The following is a 27,595-nucleotide window of genomic DNA, read 5'->3' as shown; positions in this document are numbered from 1 at the left end:
TATTATGGCAATACAGTTTAAAAAAAAAAATAAAAATGGTAAAGGCCTGAGATGACTCAGAGAAAGATCACTTGCTACACAAGGTAGAGGGCCTGAGTTTGAACCCCAGAACCCGTGAACCCATGTAAAAAGCCAGATGTGGTCATGCAGACCTGTAACCATAATGCTAAGGAGAATGAACAGAAGCATGGCTGGAGAGTTCTGACCACTAACCTAGTTCCTGGGCCATGGAGAGACCCCGTCTGAAGGGTTTAAGGGAGAGATGGCGCAGAACATTCAACTTCCTCCTTCATGTCCAAAGAGATGCACGCACCCTCCCCCATGCACACACACAGGTAGACATACACCATATACTCATTCTCTCTCTCTCTCTCTCTCTCTCTCTCTCTCTCTCTCTCTCACTCACACACACACACACACACACACACACACACAATATTGGAGAAATTCAGGATTCTCGTAACTATTGGTGACAATGTAAAATACTAATTGCTTAAGAGTCTAAAGACAGACTTATACAACCCAGCAATTCTACCTAGTGGCATAACCCAAAGAAATGAAAATATGTATCTAGATACAAAAATGTTAACACAAATGTTCAGAGTGGTATTAAGTATAACAGCCAGAGTAGAAACCATCTTGTCGATCCACTAAAGGATGGATAAATTCAACATGCAATGTACCCACCTCAAGGAATATTATTCAGTAATGAATGAGTTGAATTACCTATATATTAACTGATATGATATGGATGAAATCTGAATACCACTGTTCAGGAATAAGTTCAAAAGGACTTCATACTGCATGGCTTCACTTATAGGAGCCATGCATTATAGGCAAAGCTACAAAGACAAATCAGTTAGCTGGAGAAAATGAGCAGATTATGTCTAGTAGGGTACAGGCTTGGGGAAGGGGGGGTTTTGAGAATGCCCTAAAATTAATTGTAGTGACAGCTTTACAATTCTTTCACTGTACTGAAAGCTACTGAATCATATTCATTAAGTGGGTTAACTGCATAGGATTCTTTCATAACACTATTAAAAACATTAAGTTAATGAATACTTAACTTTTTACTTTACTATTGGTCTTAGTTCCTTGTGTTATTATAAATAAAATCAACAGACTGGACAACTTAGTAAACAGAATAATGAATGTATTGACCCACAAAGGCGTGTCTTGGAGACACTGCAGATTAGAACCCCCCACAGCACAGCAACAGGGAAATATTACAATCAGAAGAGCCCACAACTGTTTTGTTTGCTTGTTTTTCAGTACAAATAAAAGTTATGTTTAGGGCTAGAGATGCAATTCAGTAGTAAAGAACTCACTTAGAATGTATGAATCCCCACATCTGGGCTTAAACCCAGCCCAAAAAGAAAAGGAAAAAGAAAGAAAAATGTCTCTGTACTGACAGGAAAACAACTAAAATACTTTGCCAGAAGTTTCTATGACCTGAGCTGCAGGAGAATGGCAATATATAAATAACATAACTATCCGAGAACTGCAATAAAGCAAAGCTCAAGAAGTGTGCACATCTAATGAGAACCTGCCATCCCATGGCAAAAAGAATCAAAAATATAAAATTAAAAAAAAAAAAACATATCTTACGACATCAAAAAGTGACTTTTATCAGGCATCCACTACCACAGTGCAACCCACACTGTGTGTGGGAGACCCATTCAAACCACAGTACCACTGGATAATCAACACGTTAAAAAAATAAATAAATAAACAATCTGCCATAAGAGAAAGGCTCCTACAATGGGATATTTCAAGACTTACTCCCAACTAGGAAAACGCATAGCCAAGGAAAGTCCCAAGAATGCTGAGTCCCAGGAGCAGGACTGAGTGAGTGAAGGCCTTTGTAAATGCCCCCCTGTGGTGGTAAATTTAGCACCCCTGAATGTGTGACCATCAAGGTCACCCCACCTTTCCTCTGCTTCAGTAAACTCACAAAGGTGACCCACAGTGGTCATGCACCATTATCACAAAACTCACCCCTAAAACGGGGCGGGGGGGGGGGGTTCCTAAGCACCTGACATCATTCCCTGCAATCTCCGGACACAGGATGAGATCGGAATGGTTTGCTTTGATTGGGTGAATTTAAAATACATTTTAAAATTCAGATTTAAAAATACAAGTAAAAATGCCCCAAATACAAATGCCCCAAATTAAAATCCCAGTTCGAAGCAATATTCTCTTAGCTTGGAACAGTGAAGCTAAAATGTTCACTTTGTCACTCTAGTCTTGAAGAGAAAAATAATTATTCCTCCGTGACAGAAAAGAGTATCTGATCCTATTATAGACGGTTGTGAGCCACCTTGTAATTGCTAGAAATTGAACTCAGGACCTCTAGAGGAGCAGCCAGTGCTCTTAACCACTGAGCCATCTCTCCAGCACCCAGGAAAAATAATTATTTTGAGCAATACGAAGTAAAATTCTTTCTGTTTGGAGGTTTTCATTGGTGGTGGTGCCTGTCCATGGTCTCATGATGTTGCCCAGGCTGGCCTGGAACTCAAGATCCTCCTGTGTCTGCTTCCTGCTTGCTGGGATTATCGGTGTGACCCACCACACCTGACTTAATTGTTTCTTGATTGTCAGTGGGTTTGAAAAGTTGTCGAGGAGCTAGGTTATTCAACCTCAAATTCTGAAATATAGAAGACACTTGTGGAGATGGTTTTTCAACCTGTGTGGAAACAAAAATAAAGTTAATGTTATAAAAAACAAACAAACAAAAAACATACCTTGTCTACCAAATGCACTTCCATTCTCCCTGAAGAAATAATGCATTCCTCACAATCCTTGAATGCTTGAGCATCCCACCAACGGGTAGGACATCTGCTCCTTGGAGGATCATATCTGTGCCTGTCTGTGCCTGTACCTAGAGCTAAGGGCCTGGCACGGAGAAGTAACTGTGCACTACTTAAATATAGGCATCTAACTTCTAAAGGCAAGGGATAGGGCTTACTACATAGTATGGAAGCCAGGCATGGAATCACAGTGAAGGTTCACTGTGCAAACTTTAGAAATGTCAGGATGGAAACGAGTCCCCAAGCACACAGTCCTGCAACACTGGCAGGTTGCACACCCATGAAGACAGCTCTTGTGTGGTACAAGGAAGCGTGGCAGTCCCAGGGTCACACTCTTCCTGGTTCCGGTGATGCCCAAAGCAGCAGCCACCAGGCCAGTATGGCCCTCACCCTTCACAGCATAGGAAAAAGGCCGAGAAATACAATTCATCTTCACGATGCTATCTATGCCTGTACATCTTAGAGATTGGGCGTGGCTAATCGATCACTTGCACCAAATTGCCTGAGCTTGTGGAGCTTGGATTTAGTCACACATCACTCTACGCATTTCCCACAAAGGCATAAGGAGATGAATATTTAAGCCGGTGAACTCTGATACATGAATTACCCTCTGTGAGGTGGGTGGACCCTCACGCAGTCACCTGAAAGTGTTAACAGGAAAAAAGACCCTCGTTCTCCGAGGAAGGCTGCAGCTGCCCGATTTCAGGCTCATGCGGGAGCGTTGTCTACACTCGATTCTACAAATTTACCACGCGGGTCTCTGCAACTGCTTGAGCAGGTTCCTCCCAATGGAGTCTACTCAGACAGACACTCAGATGGACAAGCAGACCCTGCAAATGGCACTGCTTCCCAGAGAACTTTGGCCAATACAGGGGCTGGCCTTCCCTCGGCCATTATGGTTGTCTTATCTGGCTTGCTTTTCATATTTCAATGCAAACTTTGTAGAAACATATCTTCTGGAAGTAATTGTCTTATCCTGATAAATTTAGCAGCATTCAATCAGATATTTGCATCAGAAAACACAAATGTATTTCTTTCTTTCTTTCTTTTTTTTTTTTTTTTTTTTTTTTTTTTTTTTTTTTTCCTATTTTTTCGAAGCAGGCTCAAGTCAATATTTCCCTTCGGGAATGTTTTTCAAAACCCAAAGCTGTTGATATACTAGAAAGCAAGAAAGCAAGGAGGGGGCTCAGCCATCAGTAGTGTCCCGGGCCATAATGAAATTTGGGCCAGTGATGGACTGCAATAATATAATAACAGTCCCCTAAGGTCAGAATGAAGCTAACATTTTCCTATTGCCCAGGGCGGTGTAGTAGCCACAGACATAACCCTGTTGATGGGCTCAGTACATAGCACTAAGCAGTGAATATGCTTCTAGGTGATGCCTTTATTATGATTTTTACCATGAATTTATAGCAGCGGTTCTCAACCCGTGGGTATGGACCCCTTTGAGGGTCAACCGACCCTTCCGCAGGGGTCGCCTGAGACCATCAGAAAGTACAGATACTTACATTATGGTTCATAACAGTAGCAAAGTTACAGTTATGAAGTAGCAACGAAAACAGCTTTCTGGTGTGGGGGGTCACGACAACAGCATTAGGAGGGTCGAGAGCCACTAATTTAGAGTGTGATCCACTTATTTTTTTTTTCACCCCGTAAAAGGGCATGTGAAGCAGACTCACACAACTCAAGTCTTACTCTGTCTCCCACTGCACCCAGAGGCCCCATAGCCATAACTGTCTGTGCTGGTCGTGAGCACACACTGACAGTATTTACACTACAGTGGAACGAACAGCTGCCCAAGGAGGCATTTCCCAAAGCGTGAGGCCTCCTCGCAGTTCAGCCACGCGTCGAATTTAAATGCTGGCGTGAATTTATTTGAAGGAAGGACACGTGGACAGCCCTTGCCAGTGGATTTTTTTCTTTCAAAAATGACACCCTCATCTAGAGTAATGGAAATAGAGAAGTCTCTAATTTTCCAGTCCTAACGTTCTGAATTCTGTCTCCTTGTTTACAGGGATTCCTGTAGACGCCGTGTACTTTTGGCAAAGCCTGTGAGAACGAACTTTGGGCTGATGTCAACGTGCAAGGACAGGAGCCAGCACACAACAGCCCCAACTTCATTCTGACGTTCACACATCGGCAATACCGGCCTTGCTCGATGTCGGAGGGCTCTGGCAGACGGGACTGGGGCTGAGCAACACTGCCATTCTCTCTTGGTAGCATCACACAGAATCAGAATCCCCACCCTCTGTCGGTGAGAAGAAATATAACTCAAGAAACTTTTTCGTGAAGGCTCTTTCTTTAGAATTGTCCCTTTACTGGTCCTTGCAAGCTTACTTTGGTGGGGGGGAGGGGGTTGTCACACTAAGATGGAAATGCCATTTCAAATGTCCTATCTGCACTGGGTGTAGAAGGAGGCTTGGATCACGACGTTTACTTCTATCGCCATGGAAGAAAAAGGACAGTCCATTTCCCCACAGAACTTGTCACTTACCCTTTCTTCTAATTCTGATTAATGATTCCTGGATCACCCTATGCCCAGGCCAAACACATGTGTGCCATTTGTGACCCAACCAACCCCCACACCCATACCTAGCGCATTCTTAGAACCCATCTGCTCAGCTCTTAGCATCTCTCCTCCTTCCCTGTTGTAAGCACCTGCCTTTAGGCAAATCACTGTACCCAAGGGTTTCTTTATGCCAGGAACTTATAGTTTCTCCCTAATCACCATCAATTGCACCAAGCTCAAGGTCACCTCCTTGGGTTTCAATTCCCAAGCACTTACAGGCGACACCAATCAGAATTGGCAGGCTCTTTGGAAGACTCTGTCCATCTGTCCTGACCACCTGTGTCTGCAGCCCTCCCTCTCAATTGCCCACCATGCTCCCCCAGCGGCCACATCTGCCACCACTTCACGGTAGAACTCTGTGTCACACAGACTCTTATTAGAGAACCTGTGATAGGTGTGCCCACATCTTCTTCAGGCACCGGGCATGAGTATCACCCTTTAGAGCCCGGGCAGGTTCACCAGTACTCGCCCCCACACACACACCTAGCACATCTGTGGCAGGTGCATACATCAAGAGGTAAGCTTCTCTTGAAACCACTGTTAGAAGTCATGCAAAATCCCTCATCTCTAAGCTGAGCAACTGTTACTGCCTGCCGGAGGAAGACACGTTATCTCCTCAAATGAGGTCTTCTTGTGACTTTTTCATCCCAGTAAACGGCTTTGCTATTTCCCACACTGTTTCAGCCAGAAAGCAGAGAATCATTTGTGAGTATTCCCTTTTGCCTTCTCCCGTCTAGTCACCCTGTCGATAGCTACCTCTCCAAAATATAAAAAGGGATGAGGGGAAAAAATGATCCCTTTAGTGAACCGGTGAACAAAAACAGTAGATTGACTGAAGCCAAGAGGTGACGGTGGGAACCCCCACTGCGCAGGGAGACCTAGTCTACACTGAGAAGTCACAAAAGCCCACTAGGGGCACAAGTGAGCCTTTACCTAAAGGGACGGAGTTGAGCACCCAAGGGAATGGAGTATATGAGGACTATGGCCAGAAGGCAATGGGAATGGGCAATCAGTTCATCTTCCAGTGAGAAAAGGACCTAAGCCTGGGCAGAGTGAGGAGAGAAGAATCCTGGAGCAGGTCATTTCTCAAGAAGGCTACCTCCCTACAGGTAGAGAGAGGAGATGCGGTGAGTATAATGTGACGGAACGACTTTAAGCTGTTACACCAGGAGAAAGGGGATTGAAATGGGAACCAGAGAAAGACTATGGTTCCAGAATGGCTGCTTCTAGGAACAAAGATTCATGAAGGAACTGGTTCCTGAATGCTCTTCGGTGAGTCACCAAGTTACTTCCGGACTTGCCTTCGTCTGCACAAGCGTAAAGAGTCACTAGCTTACCCACAGTTCCCAGCACCCGCATCACGTCAGCCACTTAAACACTGAGGCAGAGGGGATGGCTGAAATTACGAGAGTACAGTGCATCCTCGCGGCCTGCAGAGGGGTCCCAACTAGGGGCCGTGAGGGAGAAGAGCAGTAAGGAATGAATGCACCGGAACTGAAAGGCACGCCTCACATCACACTAGGTTAAGGTCACGTGAGCCGAGAGAAAGCAACAATGAACCAGTAGCAACCAGTGAAACTGCTAATGGCCAAAGAAAGAGCCGAGGGCAAGACCTAAGGGAAGGCTCCAGAAAACCCAGCCAGTGCAAGGGGCCCGGGGAGAGAGAGAGTGCAGAGGCATCCTGTTCAGCCAATCGCATCCACACACTGAAGCCACACCCTAAGGCCATTACCTCAAGTCTAGTGTGACAAGGACGATGGAAGAGAGACAGAGTGGAAGGCTTCCTCATGGAAGATGATGGGTCATCATCCATCAATCCACCAGTCAACGGAAGCTGCCTAGAGCAGCAGCCTCGGGGAAGGATGAGAAAGGAGCTAAGTGAACCAGAAGGGCGACTTTGGAAGAGATCAGACATCTTGGGATCCTGGCGGCACAGTGGTACCCTAACGGAAATACACAGTCCTGTCCAGGCACACTGCAGATGGCAAGACTTAAAACACAAACATGAGGGAATATTGCTCCTACCAATTGGAATTTGCTGGGGCTTTCCTCATCAAATGGGAAGTCATCGCCAGTCCTTTTGGACCCTCGAGGCTGCGCCGACTCCTCGGTGTCTGGGTCGTTAAAAGAAGTTGACAGCCATCTTCCATCAAAGGCGGACCCCTCCTTGGCGGCTGAAGGTGTTTCACCCCGGGCACTGTTTGTAGTGGCTCTCTTGTCTGGGGTTCTACAGAAGGGTGAGGCTGGAGGCTGTGTGCTGGGTCTTTCTCCAGCTCGAGGACTTGAAGGCTGGGACAGAGAGCCTGTGGGAGATGCACAGTCGCTGGAGAGGAGCTGCTTCTGCAAGAAGTACTTGAGACGCGTCTTCCTGGGGAAACTGCGCTTCCGGATGGCGCTCCTGAGCTCCGACTCTTGGGCGATGACATACACTCTGGAGCGGCCCCTGGTCACTGCGGTGTAGACGTGTTGCCAGTGCTGGCGGCCTGCCTTCCCCACTACATAGGCGACTGTGTTCTCCTCCGACCCCTGAGAGGTGGAAACAGCAGGAAGACTTAGTACAGCAAATCATCGGTGCAGTGAGCTCAGGCACGAGACTGGGAAGATGGCTCACTGGGCTACAGCAAGGAAGCTCTGTGCCTGTCATGCACACGTCCTGTGTGGGAAAGCAGCTCTCAGAAACCAAAGCAAAACGACGAGATGAAAACTGGACATCACGGGAAAACTTAAAATTAGTAACGGCAAAACAGACTAAAAACAATGCAAGGTACGTCGTGTTGTGGTCAGTGTTGTGGTTAATTCTGTCAACCTGATGAGGTCGTGAGTCACCCAGAAGACGTATCTCTGGACACTTCTGTGAGCATGCATTGAAGTGGGAAGACACACTCGAAATAGGGAGGCATTCATTCAGTGGGCTGAGGTCCCAGACTATTCGAAAAGGAGATGAGAGCTGAGTGGCTAGCATCCACCTCTCTGCTTCCTGACTATGGATGCAATGCAACCCAACTGCCTCTATGCCTTCCCGGCCATGAGGGCCCAGACCCTCAAACTATAAGCCCAAACACTCTTCCTTCAATCACGTTTTGTCACACTGATGATAAAACTTACACAAGTCAGGTATTCAAACAACTTTGTAAACATCTGCTCTCACCTGGAAAGTATGGATAGTCCTTGCCCAGGCATGTTTTATGTGACAGGACCTCATTAGTTTGCTGAAGTCCACAGTCACTTCCAAGCCAGCGTCATTATTGATGGTCACAAGTCTTTTTGCTTTGAAAGTTACATCCGTCACATCCTGGGACCAAGACAAAGAAAAACCTTTGCATACATGCAAGCATACGCATGACGAAGGTATTCTGGTTGGGGGTGCAGCATAAAACACAAGCTTTATACATCAAATCAATTTCCAGGGGCTTGGGGCCAAAACTGTAGTTGTAGAGCATGCGAATAGGTACTTGTGAGGCTCTGGGTTCTATACCCAGAACGGAGCAGCAGCAACAACAACATCAAATAAACTTGAAAAGGCTTAAAAATCCATCCTTAATAGGACACCTCCACATTTTAGTGTTTCGATGAACAGACATAGGATCTCCCGGTCCTAACTCAGAGGCTCTTCCTCCACACAGCCCTTTGGTAATATTTTAAGTATGGGGGGGGGGGGTCTACGCAAGAACAAGCAGGGGCAGCTGCTAAAGCTTCCACACTGAAGCCACAACTAAGCTTGGCTGTGTCCTTGCCTCACCTTTTGTTATTAGAGCTTCTGACTTACCACAAACAAGTTTCCTTCTCTCGTTTCTCACTAAAAACTAAAAAAAAAAAAAAAAAAAAAAAAAAAAAATATGCTTTTCCAGCTTAACTATTCCTAATTATTCCACCACATCCTGATATTAATCCAGACAAGAAGTTGAAAAACAAAACAAGACAAAAACTACAAACCAATATCCATCCTGAAGAAGGATGTATAAAAATCCTTAATGAAACACTGAACAAGGACGTCATCCCTGGTGTGATTTTAATGAGACCTAAGATTTTAAAAACAAAAAACAAAAAACAAAAAAAAAAAACTTTTTAACTGGCAAACATTATTTCCTAAGACTCACCTTTGTTATGAAAAATATTTCCCCATTGCACAGTCGAATGCCACTTTCAAAATCCTGCTTCCTTTTGAAATCGTCAGAAGAGGCAGCAGCAGCAGAAGCAGCAGCATCAGAGGAGGCGGCATCAGAAAGGACAAGTTCAAAGCCTTTCCCGTTGGCTTCCCTGTCCTCGTCAGGGAGTAAATCTGAGAGGTATGCGTTCCGGGTACAACAGATTTTATCACCAACTCCAAAGATCAGTTTCTTCTCGTGGTCTCTGTATTAGGGAAGTGGTCACACACCATCAAAACCCTTTCAGTCCCCACCTCATTCTACTTAGATACGAACTCTACTCGGAGCTGATATGAAATGATGTGCGGATGTCTTGGCATCACTTTCATTCTCCAACGGTCAAGCAGTCAAGCCGTCTCAACTGTCACCGGTTTATTTTACCCTCTTGTCACGGCCTGGTTGAACTAACTCTCGATTAGAAACGTTGGTGTAACTGCTCTGGTTCATCCATTTTCTATACCAAAAGCCTTTTCCTTTTCATGCAAATTCACCCTCTTCCTGCATTCTGCAATTTCAGGCATTAGAGAGGGAACTTTCTTATATGTCCATTGCTAGTAATTACAACAGTAGCAATGAACAGTGGCTTGTTCCGGTCACCGCAAAGCACTGTGTGTAGGTTTTACCTTTCCTTCTTCTCTCCCTCTGACCTTTAGGGACTTCTGTGTTAGCAGCTTCATTTACACAAATCGAACCATAAAACCACCGGACAAGAGCAAAGTGACTAGGACCACGATAACATGGGCCCAAACAAGCATGTTTTGAACCCTCTGTTGGGTTGCCCAACACAGCTTCCTTATGACAGAAGCTCCTATGCTTTACACAACCCCAGTGATGAGCACAGGCTGGCAAACACAAGGCATATGAATGAACTGTTCTTACATGCAAGCACGCTGACTCAGCTACACCCCTATTCCCTCGGTCACTCACACGGCTTCTCTGTACACAGCCTGATGCTCAGGCTTCCGGAAAATACCACCCAATATTAGAAATTCTCCCTATTCTCCGTGCTCATCAGAAAGTTTGAAAGCTGCCAACCTGGACACCACAGAGAAATGAGCATTCCTGATTTTTTATCTTATTCTACTCACTGCCCAAGTCAATTCCTAGTGGCGTATAATCCATCTAATCGACGCGACCGTTACGGCTTCACAGATTGGAGGAAAGTGTACGACTTCTGAGTATGAGGTCCTACGTGACGAATATCCATGCAAATGCAAGAACAGCAAAGCAAGGCAGGGCTGTCCCCTGAGGTGTCAGTGAGGGGGACTCACTTGATTAAATGGCCCGTGTAGTGCTTAGAGCAGCAGTCATTGATGAGGTCACAATCTTGCCTGAAACACATGAAAATCAAAATCACTTCAGTAGCGCCTGCTACACAGCCTGTTTATCAACAATCAGACACTGGCCCACTGAATTTTCCTAATGATTGTTTTTGTGAAAGTGGGAATTGAACCCAGGGCCCTATACTTGCTAGGCAAGCACTAAGAGTCGGGCCGATACAGTAGATCCTGTAGGATGTTTCTAGGACTTCCTCTAGGAAAAGGTATTTTGGGTTTTTTGTTTATTTGCTTCTCTCTCTCTCTCTCTCTCTCTCTCTCTCTCTCTCTCTCTCTCTCTCTCTCTCTCAGTTGAGACAGTTTCTGTAGATCCAGATGACCTTGAACTCACAGAGATCCACCTGCCTCAGCCTCTTGAGTGCTGAGATTAAAGGCGTAAGCCACCACACCCACCTGGGAAAAGGTGTTTTAACTTTTTCCTTCACATAAAATTTTGTTCCACTCACATTTCTTGTGAGATTATAAATGCACTGGATAGAAAACAGCCCTGTTCAGAGAGCCTTCAGACATGGCTAATGAAAAGATATTTCAAAGTAAGAATGAGAATTAACAATGGGAAATTACAAGTCTCTCCCCCTAAATACAATGTACATTAAAAAAGTTTTAAGAAAGTTTAAAAATTAGATAAAGTATATTAACACAGTATAAATGCTTTTACCTTCTAAATGCAATAAATTGTGATGTTTTTGCACTTTCAAAGTCCTTTCCTTGAAGCAAAGTTGTAACTGCAGAATATAAATCTAGCAAAGAGAAAAAGGTTAACATGGATAAATTGCCAAATTATAATGCTATTTTCCATGGGAAAATTAGCTAGCAGTTCCTACTAATCAATCCACATAAAACATCTTGTATGAAATACAAGGTTACCATGGCAACACCTACATGATCCTGACATGGGCCACTCCCGTAGAAGGGACTTGAGAAAGGCTTAAGCCTCTGAGGTACTAGTAGTAGTCAGTTGGAGTTTGAAACCATAAGCTCCAATAGTACATCATATAATCATAAAGTATTACCATACTCAACTGAGTCTTAGCTGGTGTACGCCCCCTTACAAAACTCAGCTGTTTCCACATTGACGCCAAAACACGACATTGCGCTACCTTTACCTCAACTTTCTCTTTCCTCCCCTGCCCAGCCCTCCCGTATTTCAGCCACTACAACCTTAGCCCGGCGGCGGCAGCAAGGACTCAGTGGTGTTCATGCCCTGCCAGCTGCTACATAGTGCGATCACTACCTACATTCATCTGGGAGTGTGAAAGTAAGGCTCGTGGAAGTCATTTTCCAAAGGGGGCGGGTGGCTGGCCACCTCCTCCATAGCTCAGAGGACTATGATGTCATTCATTGATTACTCGTTCACACTGTCCCACTGATAAGCAGGTCTTCCTCTAGTCTCTCAGCAATGGTACAAAGTAAGTTAACATGTCTCACGTGAAAGTAAAAATCGGAGTGCAGGGCGAGAAATATAGTTTAAGTCAGTAGTGTTTGTCCAACAAGCACAAGGCTCTGGGTTTGAGCCTTCTTACCACGTGAACTGGGCATGGTGGCTGGCCCTCACCTGATCCCCCAAAAGGTCAGAAGTTCAAGGGTATATGCTGAGTTTGGGACTAGCCTGGTCTATATGAGATCCCATCTATAGAGCAATTTTAAAAAAGAGACCAGACTTGAGGCACTGAGCTGGGCATAGTGGCGCATGCCTTTTACGCCAGAGCTGTGAGGGAGGCGGCAGGATGAAGTGTTCAAGGTCAGCCTTAGCTATATAGCAAATTCAACAGCAGCCTAGGCTACGTGAGACCCTGCCTCAGGGAAGATGGGGACCGGGGGATAGGCACATCGTAGGATTTTGTGTACCCTCTGGTAGCAGATGAATCATGGGGTACTGTGGTGCTCTGCTGTAGAAAGACAAAGTCAGCTGCTCACACAGTCCTTCATTTCTTTAGTGAAGAAATGATACTCTCCAGAAAGTAGCTGACCTCACATCGCCCCCAGTCATCCCTGGAGCAGAAACTTCCAAAGGTCCCTCATTCTGCGCCTCGTTTTCCTCCCTATCTCTCAGATGTGCGTGCACCGTGCATTTTACTGACTCTAAAATACACATTTTAGCCTCTCTGAAATTCTAGCCCAGTTATGAATCCCGTCTTGGGACTCTGCACTTTGTAACAATGGGTAGTATTTACTTAATAACTTATTAATGAGAAAGCGCTATTTGCCTCTCCAAGGAATATTTAACCAGTTTTCTGAAGGAAGAGGCTAATTTTCCAGCAAAAAAGTTTTTAATTAAAACGGCCAATCAGCTAAGCTCTGCCAGCACTCCAAAACGGACAACTTGCTTTTCTTTGAAGAGAACACTGCCCTGAGCTGGCGTGACAGCATAGGCCTGTAACCCCAGGGCTAGGAAGGTGGACACAGGAGGATTTAGAATTCAAAGTCAGCCTGGACTATAGAAGACCCTGGCTCACTCAAACAAAAAGTACATTCTCTTTAACACAGAGAACAGGTACCAAGATAAGCAATGCTTGAGATACCCTACAGAGCCTCCAAGAAAGCAGGCTGTGAAGAGACTGCATCTTCTTTCTTTCCACATCTGTAACAGTACCTAGGTGGTTAACTAAGCTGCTTGTGAATACACATTAGCTAACATTTCATTAAAACCAGCTCACAAAATACTCATCCTATTATCCAATTTGTACGAAACTAAAATGAATGATGGGATTGGATATGCACACAACCACGGAGGACAGACTTAGATGTTTTTGAAGCTGCCTGTCAGCTCGGTTTCCCATGCCCGGGGGAGGGGTGGGGAGGCTGAGTGCACAGGGTTTGGTGGTGAGAACTGTGACGACTACAATAGGTTCCCAGAAGAATCATTTGAATCATCCCTTCTCCAGTCCTGAGTAAAGTCTGCTAAGTCAGTTTGTAATCTAAATCAAGACCAAAAGAAGCCCCCTACTGTCCTCCATTGCTGTGGTAAGACAAGAGCAGCAACTTAGGGGAAGAAGGAATGTACCTGGCTACCAGGGCATATTCCACCACTAGAGGGATTCCGAGCAGGGAGCCAGTCAGGATGTCGAGGCAGATGCCACGGAGGCAGATGCCACGGAGGAACCCTGCTTACCAGCTCCCTTGGCTCCCGCTTAGCTAGTTTTCTTACACAGCCCAGAACTACCTGCATAGGGATTGCGCCACCCATTGTGGGCCCTCGTCAATGAATCATCATGACATATGCCCACAAGCCAATTGATCTGGCCAGCTCCTCGGCTGAAACTCCCTTGAGTCTCAGCGACTCTCGCTGTGTCAAGTTAACAAAACCAACCAAGACAACTACATTCAAACAAAATTGCCGTAACCAATGCAATAATACTGATGAGCACGTATGTATCGATTCTCAATATGGATGCCCCTGGAGCTCCACAGGCACCAAATCCTGACTGTTACTTACCACATGTTAAAGTGACTTGGGTCATGTACTCAAGGGAAAAGACTCCATAACCCCTGCTCCTTCTCAACCCTGACAGGTACCCAAAATTACATGTGCCGTTTATCTGTTTAACAGTAGCTGCAGCTCTGCAAACGGACTCAAAGGAAGTAAAAGGAAAATTTCATTAAACAAAACTTATTTCCTCCTGAAGGGGCTTGGACTGCCAAGACTCTGTAGACAAAATCGTCTCCAGCCACTCAGGGACTCTTAAAGTATTTAATGAGCGTCATTACAGTGTCGAGAACTCCCCTCCCAAACTTCTAGAGCAGTGTTTCTCAACCTGTGTGTCACAACCCCCTTGGGGTTCAACTGACCCTTTCACAAGGGTCACCTAAGGCCCATCGAAGAACACAGATATTTACATTACATTTCATAACAGTAGCAAAATTACAGTTATGAAGTAGCAAGGAAAATAATGCTATGGTTGGGGTCAGCACAGCATGAGGAACTGTGTTAAAGGTCGCAGCGTTAGGTTGAGAAACACTGCCCTAGAGTTGTCTCCTCTTGACAATTCTTAAGCTGTTTTATTTCCAGTACTCCATTTTTCACTAGCAATACCCACCCTATGTGGGTGGGTATTTGTAGGTAGGCATTTAATAAGAATATTACAAATCTGAAATACTTAGATGCAAGCCCACATCAACACTTACTAGATTGGTGTTCGCCTTTAGAAGACTGTGTACTGCCATCCTCTTCAGGGAGTCTGACAAAAATAAATGTCTTATCTTGAATGGAGATGGGTAGCATGGGATTATCAGTGTTACTTAGTTCTGCGTCAAATTCTGGGAACTGGCGCCTGGAGATCCTTAAATAAAGATAAATCTATATTACATTTGTGTGTTCTGTAATATATATATATATATATATGAGCATCACCACCCACAAATGTGCCTCTGTGTATGAAGAAACCTAAAGCCCTTACAATAATTCATACTTGTTAGTGGATAATAGGAAGAAGGGGTCTTGCAGGATATATAAATCAGTCAATTCATTTTATAATAGGCTACAAATACTATAAGATTCCATTATTATATATAGCATACAACCAAGCAAATGTACACATAGCAAAAGAAGAATCCATAAAGGAGTAAAAATTAAAGATAAAATTAGACCCAGTGAACAAGACCATCTCTTGGTACCTCATGGTCCCATTATATCTACAGATTTTAATATCTTCTTAAAAGTCACTAAACAGTAAAACTTTTGATTCTCCTACATACTGAATATGGAAAATGCCAGACATCTGAGTCCAGAGAAGGCTTAGACAAAAACACTGGGAAAGAACTCTCTTCCACTGAAAAGTAGATACCTCAGGAGCCACCAGGACTCCTCTCAGAGTCAAATCCTACATTTAGTTTTTCTGCTTTGGGCTTTTCCTCCCACAGAAATGATCAGAAATTTCTTTTTTAATTCCCCTTTGAATGTAAGACTCATTTCCAAGTCTCTGTTGCCTTGGGCATAGTCCAGTCTCTAAGCTTAACCAACTTTAATTTCCAGTTATCCCTGTATATTTATTACCTTTAGAATCTTCCTAGGATAAGTGGAAGCTCAGGTCTCTTTTTAAAATGGCATGGTATGGGGCTGGAGGGTTGGCTCAACAGTTCGGAGCACTGACTGCTCTTCCAGGGGACCCGGGATTCAATTCCCAGCACCCACATGGCAGCTAGCGACTGTCTAGAATTCCAAGACCTCACGCACACAGACATGCATGTAGGCAAAACGCCAATGCACATAAAATAAAAATAAATACGTTGTTGATGAAAAATGGCTTGATAGTTTCATATAACCTAGATACAACTTCTCTAGATTATTTATGATACCTAATACAATGAAAAGGCCATGTAAACAACATTACAGGGAGATAATGAAGAGAAGAATCTGTACAATGCTTGGGCAATTTCTTTCAAACGTTTTAATCTCTGGTTAGTTGTAAACATAGACATAGAACCCACAGATACAAAGAACCTGGCGTACGCACTTTTAAAGTCAAGAAATACATGCATCCCTAAAGGTTAACAATGGTTTATGTTGGGCCACTAATGAAAGATGATGCAAACTTTGGTTTTCCAACTGTGGCAAGAGGCATGTAGTAAAGGACAGAACAAGTTTACTAAAAGAACACAATAACTGGTTTGTACTGAATCATTCGGATTCAAACAAACACACAAACCCTTCATTCCTAATACAACAAAGACAAAATTCAGGAACTTCATTATCTCATACCTTGTAGCATTGTCCACAATCAGCTGGGACTCTGTCCTGTGGTTTGTCTTTAGTTCAATGGCACACCCCCTCGATTTAAGAGTCTCAAAAACATCCTGAAGCACGTTGCCAGGTTCGATACTGGGTAACTGTCTGATATCACCTAAAGAGAGATGTGGGCAGGAAGATTTTACTCAACTAGGATTCTAAAATTCGGAGATCGTTTTTTATCCTTCTGATTGAGAGCGTGATTGTAGACTTGCTGTAACTTAGAAAAAACAAAACAAACAAGCAAACAAAAAACACCTCTGAAGTCATTATCTAACATCATTTAAAAATATTAAATATCCAGGGAGGAGTTAGGAGAAGGAATGGAGGATGGGTGTGAGCAAAATACAATGTATGAAGTCCTCAATAAAAATGAATTCTTATTACCAATATTACATTCAAATAAATACTAAATAATTTTTTAACCCAATTAAGTTGTACATGATGTGAAAATACAATTAGGTGACAAATTTTTAATCCATCGCCTTCATGGCTGTGGCCCAGGAAAACCACTAGGAACATTCACTACTTTTAAAAAGAGTATTTTTAAAAATCCCTGACATACTCTAGCTCATGACGATACAGAACCTGGCTCAATTGCATAAAACAAGCCTACTGAGTATAAAGCAAATGAGCTGGATGGGTGTGAAAACAGTCCAAGTTCTAGCCACCAAATGACGGGGCTGTAGTCTACTGAAAATCTTAGTCTGATGCAAAAAGCAAACTCCAGAGAAAAGAAAAACACATACCGGTGACAACTGGGAGAATGCTAAAGACTTTATCAGAACCATCTGCTTATTAAATGTCCCCAAAGTACCGAAAATAGATGGTAATTTATATACAATCCATTACAATTTAATCACAGAATGGACTGACCCCCTAAAACTCCACAGAATCTAACTAAATCTCATCAGGTTGGGAGGCTGGCAAGCCCTAATTTGAATTATTAGTTTAGAATCATAAAATTACTGTAAAATGGTCTATAATTCAGACTCTTTACTATTTCCAAATGATCTATATGCTGATTTAGTCTGACTCTGACATTTTTACTATTTTAATAGCCATTACTCAAACAGTAAGCAGTAACTTACTGAACCCTGTTCTCATTCATCCTAGCGGGCTGATACACTGGCCAAAGACCTGCCCAGGCTGGTGGGTAAGGGCAGCAGGCTTAACTCACTAGCTCTAAAATGGGCTGTGAGAAACACTTTTCACGTCCAACAAGCCGAAGCCTGGAGTGACATCCACAACTTGGCACCAGTAATGCTGTGAAGGGAATGGGCAGACTCCCCTGGTATTTTAACTTACCAAGGATTATAAGCTTAGAGAGTTTGGTATGCTCACACAGTATCTTTAATACTGATTTGAAGATCCCCACAGACACCAAACTCCCTTCGTCCACGACCAGAACTCGAACTGTCGAGAATTTCCATGGCTTGTCCACATTAAGTTTCTTCCAAAAATAGAAGCTATAACTGACCTATAAGTAAAGTATACATAAAAAACAAAACAAAACAAAAAACAGGTTAGAAATTAGCAAGTCTACAGTTTTAAGAATAAAGCTTACCTGGCAGATGGGAAGAATATAAAATCATAAGGAAAAGGCAAAAAAAAAAAAAAAAAGAAAAAAAGAAAAGGAAAACATACCATATATAGGGACAGATGAACAAAAAAAGATGAATTTTAAAAAATCTCAAACTGTAAAGGGCTCAGAAAGTTTTTTTTTAAATGGTTTCCCAGTGAAGTCTTGCATTTAACTTAGTAAATAAGTTTTAATCACAATTTCCCTTGCAAAATGCATGCAAACAGACAGAACACTTCTCCCATCGCTCTGGATGGAGAAATTTCTCTATTGCCTTTCATTCTCAATAAACTTCCTGGCTTTCTGAAATATACCAACCCTTTTTCTCCTTACTGAGTTTCCTTTCAAGTACTCCAAACTTCTGACCACCACACTGCAAAACCACAATCAAACCATTAGTCGCTAATATAACAGTATTTATGATTATTTTTAAAATATAGATGGCTTCATGAGTTAGTGGCAAAATACCACAGGTAAAGCTCAAACTCCCTGCCTTTGGGTTTATTTCTATGATTCTACAATACATAGACTTCCTTCCAATCAATAAGTCACCCCGAAAACCCCTGAACACTATGAACATTCTCCCCCAATACACCTGGAGAATTTTCCCCTAAATAAAACACCTTTCTCTTCACCTGAGCCTCCAAAGTGCTTTAGAGTTCTTTGCGACACACATAATGTGGCAGTTGTGGCCTCTGCCTTCAGCCCTTTCACTATTATCGAGCAAAGTATTCATTCTTGCAGCCACACAAAATCATTTCAGATCTTTGATAGGTGACTATTGGCCAGACGGAAGAGATGAAGAAATTTGGCATAGAACCAAGCGCTCAGCCCCGCAGAGCTTTCATTCTGCAGGAGAGGGATTTCCCTTCCATCTCCAGCACACCGGGCAACAGGGACATGTTTGTAACCAGACCTCGTGAGAAATACATGTGGTACCAGGAGTTAAACTACATCATTAAGGCATGCACTCTGATCCCAGTGAAGGATGCAGTCTCCTACTTTACTCTCAGAGCCTGGGTTCATTCGCACTGCAAACTGGGAAATTTACAGATGGGCCGTCCTGGGTAGGTCTGATGTAAATGATCAGCTACTATAAAATAAGGGCACGGGAGATGTTTACAAGAACAGTAAGCTCTGTTAGCCATGGGAGATAAGCTCCAAGGCAAGCATCGAGCCCTGTGGATGAGTGATGGACTACTTCGATCTGATGACAGAAATGACCGTTCAGTGACAAAGGGCAGGTAGCCTATGCAGCATGGGGACCTTGCAGAAAGGTTGAACACCCCCAGAGGGACTGGGTCAAATAAGGTGAGGTTGCATCTCAGTGTCCACCAGGGCAGAGTTTAACTTCACACACTGATGTCTGGGTATTAAGAGAGAGGGGAGGACAGCCAGAAAGCGTGACTCGTGTGCCTTCCAGAGCTTGAAACCACCAGGCACCTCCTCCTCCCTGACGAAGACGCTGAGAGGAGTGTGCCAGGGTCAGTCACAGAAGGGCTGTGTCAGTCCACAAGGGCAGGCAGCAGCTTCAGGCACAGCTTGGAGACCGTGTCGTGAAAGAGGAACTGGCCTGGCCCGATGTATCCAACGTGGTGTTTAAACATCCGGGTACTGTGCTCATCAAACAGGAGCTGGGGGAGGCTCGGGGGACAGTGGGGAAGAGGCTGTACTATATCCCAGCTGAAATGAAGGGACACGAATCTCAACCTTGGGACCTTGAGCAACGGGCCAAGCAGTGGAAGGAAACCCTTTGCTCAGCTACAGCCGAAGTCTGGAAGTCCAGAGGACCTGGGCAGCAAAGACTGGCTCCTGGGAAGGTCTGAAATGGTGGGACAGAGGGGACTGGGTGGGGTACAATGAGGCAGATGAATACTGTACTAACCAATAACAATGTAAAACCCCCATCAGGAGAGGGACTTACAAACTATTGAGTCTGGATATGTAAGTCAGTAGTAAAACGCTTGCCTGGCATGCACAAGACCCTGGGTTTCATCTCCAGAGTGAAAACAGAAAGAAAGAGAAACTCCCAAACTGGTTGCTTCTGAATAAGAAGCAAAGATGTCTTCAGGGAAATGTTTTATCTACACAGAAAAACGTCGAATGTTTTTACCTGATACAGCGTGTAAGCCAGGAGATCGGTTTTCTGCCTCAATAAAGCCGCTGCTTTCCCAGTAGGCGCCGTGAGCAAAACTTCTACAGCCTTGTCCACGGCTGCTGCACTCTGCTTAGGAAAGGCAAGCCATTCTTCTGAGGCATCCCGGTCCTGCTCAAAATCCTCACAAGCTTGCCGAACTTCTCTCTCTTCCAACTCTTCCACGTGTTTAAAAAGATGGCTGACAATGGTGGTCTTCCCGCAGCCACCCTTCCCGCTGAGAACCGTCACAGCATTGGCACAAATCATTTCCAGCGCGGCCACCTGATCTTGGTCCAGTGGGACATCATTTATTTCTGCTGCCATGTCATGATCGCCATTATCCCTGATGTGGTCACCACGGTCCTGCGGGTCTGAGACACTGCCACACTGCTCTAACCCAACTTCGTCCACCTGGCTTCCTTCCACCACCTCAGCACTTCCTGAATCTTTGGGCTTCCCATTGCAAATTGATGCCAGGACGCTCCTCACGTCCACTTGTAAATGCCACGGGGGTCTGCTCATCAGGTCGCAGATGGCGGAGGCGATGCCTTGCTCGGCCTGGTACAGTTCAGAAAGAAAGATGCAGTCCTTCTCGTAGATCACCACGCCAAGGTCCTTCATAAACTCCAGAGACCCGCACACTTCCTGGAAGGACATGTACTTTGACACAGCTGAAGTCAAGTCTTTTATTTCAACATATGTGTGCCCGTCTTCTCTACATATGTGCTTCAGCTGAGAATATATGACCAGAGCATTCTTCTGCTCCTCGGTCATTAGCTGGAGCAGAGAGGGACACTGGCCGAATGCCGTCCAGCTGGCTTCGCAGGCCAAAAGCTTCATCTCTCGGTAGGTTATCTTTAAGAAAACAAGACTTCAGGATGCTTCATACAAAGTATACACAATATGGATAGTATACCTATAGTTGTAACCATGTTATCTTAAAATCTGGAGAAAAGGTTATATGGTATATCATCCGTGTTTTTTTAACTGCCTTAGAGTTAGGCAGTTATATAATTTTCAAATCACCGTTTTCAATATCAAACAATGCTACATGGCTTAACGTACACACACACACACAGAGAGAGAGAGAGAGGAATCCCCTGACTTATTCTTCCCCAGGTCTCCTAAAGACATCACTAATAGTGTCTTCTTCCAGAATTGACTTCCATGTTGTTTAAGTATCACTAATCTTTTTTCCTTGACTTAAAAAAAAAAAAAAAAAAAAACCTTTAAGACAATGGTTATTAAATCTCTACTATGGAAAAAGGCTTTATAAGAGCTCGTGCTATCATCTTGACACAGGCTTCTTTTCTTGTCTATGGAAAGAGCTGTAGCACACATTTAATTAGTCAGTCCAATTAAGCCAGTGTTAATCATGTACTATGTAAGTATGAGTCCCAGGGGAGAGGATCCCTGTATTGACATCACTTTTGTAGGGGCCTTTGCAAGTACTGGGAAATGAGTGGCTGCTTGGTTTTCCACGTGTCTACTAATAATTCCTCCCAGATACTACAAAGGAAGTGTATCACCAAGTTGGCTCTCAGCTCCGTTATTCCCATGAAGACACCCTTCCTGACACCTCTATTTCTAGCTTTCCCTCGGAGCCAAACAATTCCCATGAAGACCCCCACCATCTCAGAATGTGACAATATTTGGAGACAGTGCCTTTCAAAAAAGTCACGAATGCTAAAAAATAAATAAAAAAAGTCCTTAACATTAATAACACTATTAGAATGGTGTAGATGGAGCTTCTGTCCTGTCCCATCCCATAACCATTCAGTCCCAAATTAACACACAAAGGCTTCTATTAATTATAAACTGTTTGGCTATTGGCTCAGGCTTCTTATTAGCTAGCTATCTCTTCATTATTGGCCCATAACTATTAATCCTTATCTTACCGGAGAATGTCGGGCATTCTATCTTCCCAGTAGCCTTTTCTCTTCCCAGAATTCTCCTAGTCTGGCAGCCCTGCCTATACTTCCTGCCTGGCTACTGGCCAATCAACATTGATTCATCAACCAGTAAGAGAAACATATATTCATAGCATATAAAAGAACATCTCCCAACACTTCTAACTTCTAAGATTGGTGTCTTTTGATGAAGGAAAGATTAGCACACAAAAGAAAGTAAGCTATGATTAAATTCCTGCCAAAAAGAGACTGGATACAAATAAGACTCCTAGATATTAACATGGAGGGGAGGAGAGACCTGAGCCCTGATGAGTAACAGGTCACATCACAGCTAATTCCTGCCTTACCGTCCTCTGCTTCTGCTAAGTCTAGGGCTTTTCTGGAGCAAGCCATCAAGGAACATGTCTACTTTTATGCTGTACTGGGAGGCAGTCATCACTTACTGGAGATTGTTAAACTTAATCAGTTGTGTTTTCATTCGGAAAACCATGTCATAGCTACCACATTTAATTCTAACACCATCCAGGGCCTTCAAGTGCCAGTTTCAACTCTTCATCTCTGACAATAGGAACCAGCATGGGCTTCCTTATACACGGCGTGGTTGTGCCAAATAACAAGCAGATAACAGCTTGATGTACCCTGAGGATATTTAAGTCTTCAATGGTCACCCTGGGAAATGGCAGACTGCACGGCAGAGCAGACGGAGTCAACAGAGCCCTAAGGACTTTGGCCTTCAGTGAGACTGATACAAATGACAGCTGAATGACACAAGAGCATGTCACGTCATGACACCTCGCATAATTAAATCAATAGTGGCAGTCTGAATGGCATACATCTTGCTGCATTGGTTTGTGTTTATCAATTGACTTCATTATTGATTGACTTTATAGTTGCATCAGAATTATAGACCTAAGCCATTTATGTTGGCCATATGACACTCAAGAAAAAAAAAATAATAATCCAACACTAAATCCCCAGCAGAAAGGAATTCAAACATGGCCAGATTTGAAGAACTCTGCCTTATAGCAGATTACTAACTGCCGGACAAATGTCTCACTCACTCTTCGGAACCCGAGCTTCCACGGATGTGTACCCAAGGCATCTTCCATCTTTTGCAACACCTCTTCAGAATCTGAGCTGATGAGCCTTCTAAAGTGTCGAGGAAGAAGAACTGGAAGGAACTGCATGACTTTTGGAAACCGCAAAGCTATCATTACACTCACAAACGCAACTGTAGGGGATGAAGAAAGAACAAAGCAAAACATACCAGTGAGCCCAGAAAGATGTACCAGGAGAGATTTCTCTTACCACAACCAGCTGAAGGCTCTTAAATCACAAAGGTAACTCAACTTACCTGAAGCACTAAGAACGTTAATAGGACTATATCTACCAGGATGGTTTGGTTGTTATGAACACCAAACTTTCTGTCCTTTATTACGTACTTAATGCCTCTTAGTCATTTGTTTTGTTTGCAATATAATCATTAAAAAACCTATAATTCATCGTACAAGGGTAAATTTAAAACTAAGCATGAAAATAAATCATTTACACATTAGCCTTTACAAGTATTTCCCCAATTGTAACCATGATTCTTTGGTCCTCAAAGTCATTTTGGTGTGATGCAAAGTGACTTTGCTTTCACTAAGAAAGGAAATGCCTTCTGTCTGCAGATGTCCAGATAGAAAACAACATTTTAGAGCTATTTTAAGTCATTCAAAATTGAAATGTTTCTTAAATAGATTATTCCAAAGCTTTCCTTTTTCTTCAGCCATCTTAAAATGAGGAACAACTGAATTTTATCTTCATAGCTCAAGGTACGTTCTGGAACTCAAAAGTCAAGAAACGGAACTACAGTTTTTAGGTAAACTCTCCGGGATCTTGTAGACCCTGGAATCCAATCCTGGCATGTTGCAGGGGAGGGACACCAAATACAACATAATATTTTCATCAAACTGACTTCAAAAAGAACCCAGGCATGCTCAAACCTTTTAACACTGCAACACACTGTCACCTAAGAGGTTCATAACTGAAAACCAATAACTGAGCCACAAATAAATAAGTTCCATGTCTTTCTCTTTTAATCATTCAAGACAGGGTTTCTCTGTGTAGCCTTGAGTAACCTAGGACTCACTCTGTAGACCAGGCTGTCCTCAAACTCACAGAGATCTGTCTGCCTCTGCCTCCCACTGCCTGGCTAAATCTCATGTCTTAAGAAAGGTTACTTAAGGTCAGCTTGAGCCACGTTCATAGTCATCCCTGGCCACATGTGGCCTGAGGACTGTGAGAAGATTTTGTGCCCTTGATCTGAAATGCTTGGGAGAAATATATGGATTTTTTTTCATATTTTAGAATATTTACCTATAAGAAGGTTTGGGGATGGAATCAAGCCCAAATATGCAATCCATTTCTTTTTCATACGCACCTTAAACACACAGGCTGAAAAATAACACTGTAAAGATATGTTTAAATTTTGCAGAAGAGGCCGAGTTCATGCATACAGATGAGACAACATCACATATAGTATCCGCCTGTGCTCAGAAAGTTTTATATTAAGGAGCACTGCAGATTTTCTGATCAGAGAGGCTCAATTTGTCCCACACAAGGTATGGCAGGGATTTAACATTTGCAATGCTTGCAGTCATTCAATGTCTGGACGGCACAAAAACTCCCCGCCAGAAGTCATACTTACACGAGTCCTCCACTGGCAACCTCTGTGTGGCCTGCTCACTCTGTGTGGTCTGCTCTTTACTCTTCTCTCCATTTCTTCTCTCAAAGTTCCTCAGCGTCTCCCGCAGGTTCCCGAAGTTTAGATTTTCATAGCCCAACACATTCTCTACCCATTTCATGAACTTATCTCTAAGTGCATAGTTACATTCTTTAAGGAACAGCGAAAAGATGTTTTTGCGATGCCGTGGCGACACATCGGTTTGCAGGAAGTAGGAAGGAAATCCCTGAGCTTGGTAGACCTTGGATCGCACAGGCTTTACAACCCGAACCTTCACTCGCCACCAAGGACCTACGAGCGGGAACCGGCCTTGCACGGTGTACCTCTCTTTAGTGTTTTCATCGGGGATAGAAACTAAAGGAAGGGGGAAGATGAAGGTAAAGATAACAGGAAATTTACAAACAAACGTTTCCCCCAATCTCTGTAATCCCCTCACACATACACACAGGAAGCATCCCAAACAGACATCTACCTGCTACCTCTAACACTTCTGCCCACCTGTTTCTCTGACTGCCTGTCTACAGCAGGACATTACTCCCGTCTATGCGTTCTGGAAGCAAATGTGAGCCATGGATCAGCTCTCCTAAACCCAGTCTACCTCCTCCCTCCCGTTGCCTCAGCTGACACTGGTCCCTAATTGTAAGTCTCTAAGAATTGACCTCGGTGCCTCCCTTTGAATTAAGCTGTTCCGGCCTCTCTCAGCCATGCTCGCTGCTGCAGGCAGCCAGGCTCACCTCTCCAGGCTGGTCCCTCCATTTACTACGGAGCTCAGTTCAGCTCACTTCTTTAGCAAAGCCTTGTCTGCATCTCACGAATGTCAAGACTCCAAGTACTGTCTGGTAGTCCGTCTAAGCACTAGCGTGGGTATTTCCATGATTACAGAATGGCTGCCTACTCGTGTTTCCGCTGACATGGAAATGTCATCATTTGCTCTCCCTGGGGTGTCCCAGGACCAAATGCTTGGCCAGGATAGCCAGTTTCGATTCCATCAATGCTTCATCCTTTGCATTTAAATTCAAATTAGTAATACTTAAAATTCAGCTGTGTTTCAGTTACCAGTGTCAGTTACCACACAAGGTCAGCAGCTATTACTGTACTAGACCATGCAAATATAATGCACGTGTATGTATATGTGTGTATGCACGTGTATGTGCGAATGTGTGGGCATGTATATATGTATGCATATGAGTGCATGTGTGTGAATGTGATGTGTATGTGTGTATATATGTGTGAATGTACGTGCATGTGTTTATGTGTGGGTGTACATGTGTGCATGTATATGCAAGTGTGTATGTATATGTATATGTGTAAATGTATATGTATGTGTGAATGTATGGACATGTGTGTGTATTGTGTGTGTGTATATATATTTGTAAATGTATATACATGTATGTGTATGTGATTTGTGTATGTGTGTGTGTATGTGTATGTGTGTATTGTGTGTATGTATATATGTATGTGTGAATGTATGGACATGTGTTTATGTGTGTATATGTATTTGTAAATGTGTGTATATGTAAGTGTGTGAGTGTATGTTTGTGTGAGTGTATGGACATGTGTAAATGTATGTGGTATATATGTACATGTGTATGCATAATTGTGTGTGTATATATATATGTATGTGTGTATGTGCACAAGTGTATATAAATGTAGGTGCATGTTTTGTGTGTATGTTCGTGTGTGCGGCTATGTGTTTTCTCAAGGTTACTAAAAAACAACTGTCTGATTCAGGCAGGGCCGTGTAATACTAAGGTTCTGTTATTGGGAGGGAATATGGGCACAGCGTCTATTTCCTCGACTGTAAAACCGCCTCCAACAACTGCTAACACTGAGAAGATATATGCCAAAAGCCAACTTTTTTTTCCCGAGACAGGGTTTCTCTGTGTAACAGCCCTAGCTGTCCGGTCATTCATGCTGGCCTCAAAGGTACAGAGATCAGCCTGCCTCTGATCTGACTCCCTTCAGGGCTGGGATTACAGGCGTGTACCACCACCGCCCACCGCCCACCGCCCGGCGACTTAACACTTAGTATGTACTCCTAGTCACAGCCATCATCACTATTTCTACTCCGTGTTAAGTACGGTGAGGCAGCCATGTCCTGCCACAGGTCTGCTTGTGAGCTGCCATGGGTGCGGGTAGTGAGAATCGAAAGTACTTCTTCAAAGTCGCAAACCCGGCCCCGCTGGCGCTCGCTCACCTCGGATGCGCCCAGGGAGGCTGCCCGCCCTGATGCCGCCACTGCAGAGCTCCTCGGCGTCCACGAACTCCGAATCCTGGTCCCCCTCATCCTCCGGTACACTCTCCTCCTCTTTGGTGTCCTTATCCGGCTGCAGGGGGCCCAGCAGCTCCAGCAGGAGAAGACACTCTCCAGCCATGCTTTTTTATGCAAACTCAGCCCAAAACAACTCCAGCCGTGAACCCCGCGCCGCGGTGACCAAAATCGCAACCAGCCAATCAACTCCACCACGGCAAGACCATCAGCTTCCGGGAACGCTCAGGGGACTGGCGACATGGGGCGTGGCCTGAGGGATGCTCCACCCCTGGTTTCCTGGAGAGGGCTGGTAGGAGAGGAGGAACCAGCTGACTGGGTGCCAGAGGTGCCAGTGTGGACTGGCAGCTGACATTTCAGAAGTGCTCTTTTGAGAAGTGCAGGGA

General features: G+C 44.0%; 1 protein-coding gene across 1 annotated transcript; it reads right to left on the bottom strand.

Annotated features, from left to right (window-relative positions):
- Positions 1-1,136: 1,136 nt before the first annotated feature.
- On the bottom strand, positions 1,137-27,344 carry Helb (DNA helicase B). Its single transcript, XM_051176183.1, has 13 exons — positions 27,138-27,344; positions 24,905-25,294; positions 23,277-23,446; positions 20,282-21,160; positions 17,895-18,066; positions 16,560-16,701; positions 14,987-15,141; positions 11,520-11,601; positions 10,796-10,855; positions 9,477-9,729; positions 8,528-8,671; positions 7,405-7,905; positions 1,137-2,686 (listed from the first exon to the last, which is right to left on the bottom strand). Exons 1-13 carry the CDS (start codon positions 27,313-27,315, stop codon positions 2,516-2,518), a joined length of 3,297 nt encoding a protein of 1,098 aa, XP_051032140.1. The 5' UTR covers positions 27,316-27,344; the 3' UTR covers positions 1,137-2,515.
- Between the last annotated feature and the right edge of the window lie 251 nt (positions 27,345-27,595).

This window comes from Phodopus roborovskii, unplaced genomic scaffold, assembly GCF_943737965.1.
Source record: "Phodopus roborovskii unplaced genomic scaffold, PHOROB, whole genome shotgun sequence".
Classification (NCBI taxonomy): Eukaryota; Metazoa; Chordata; class Mammalia; order Rodentia; family Cricetidae; genus Phodopus; species Phodopus roborovskii.
This window is presented reverse-complemented; position numbering and strand designations above follow the sequence as displayed.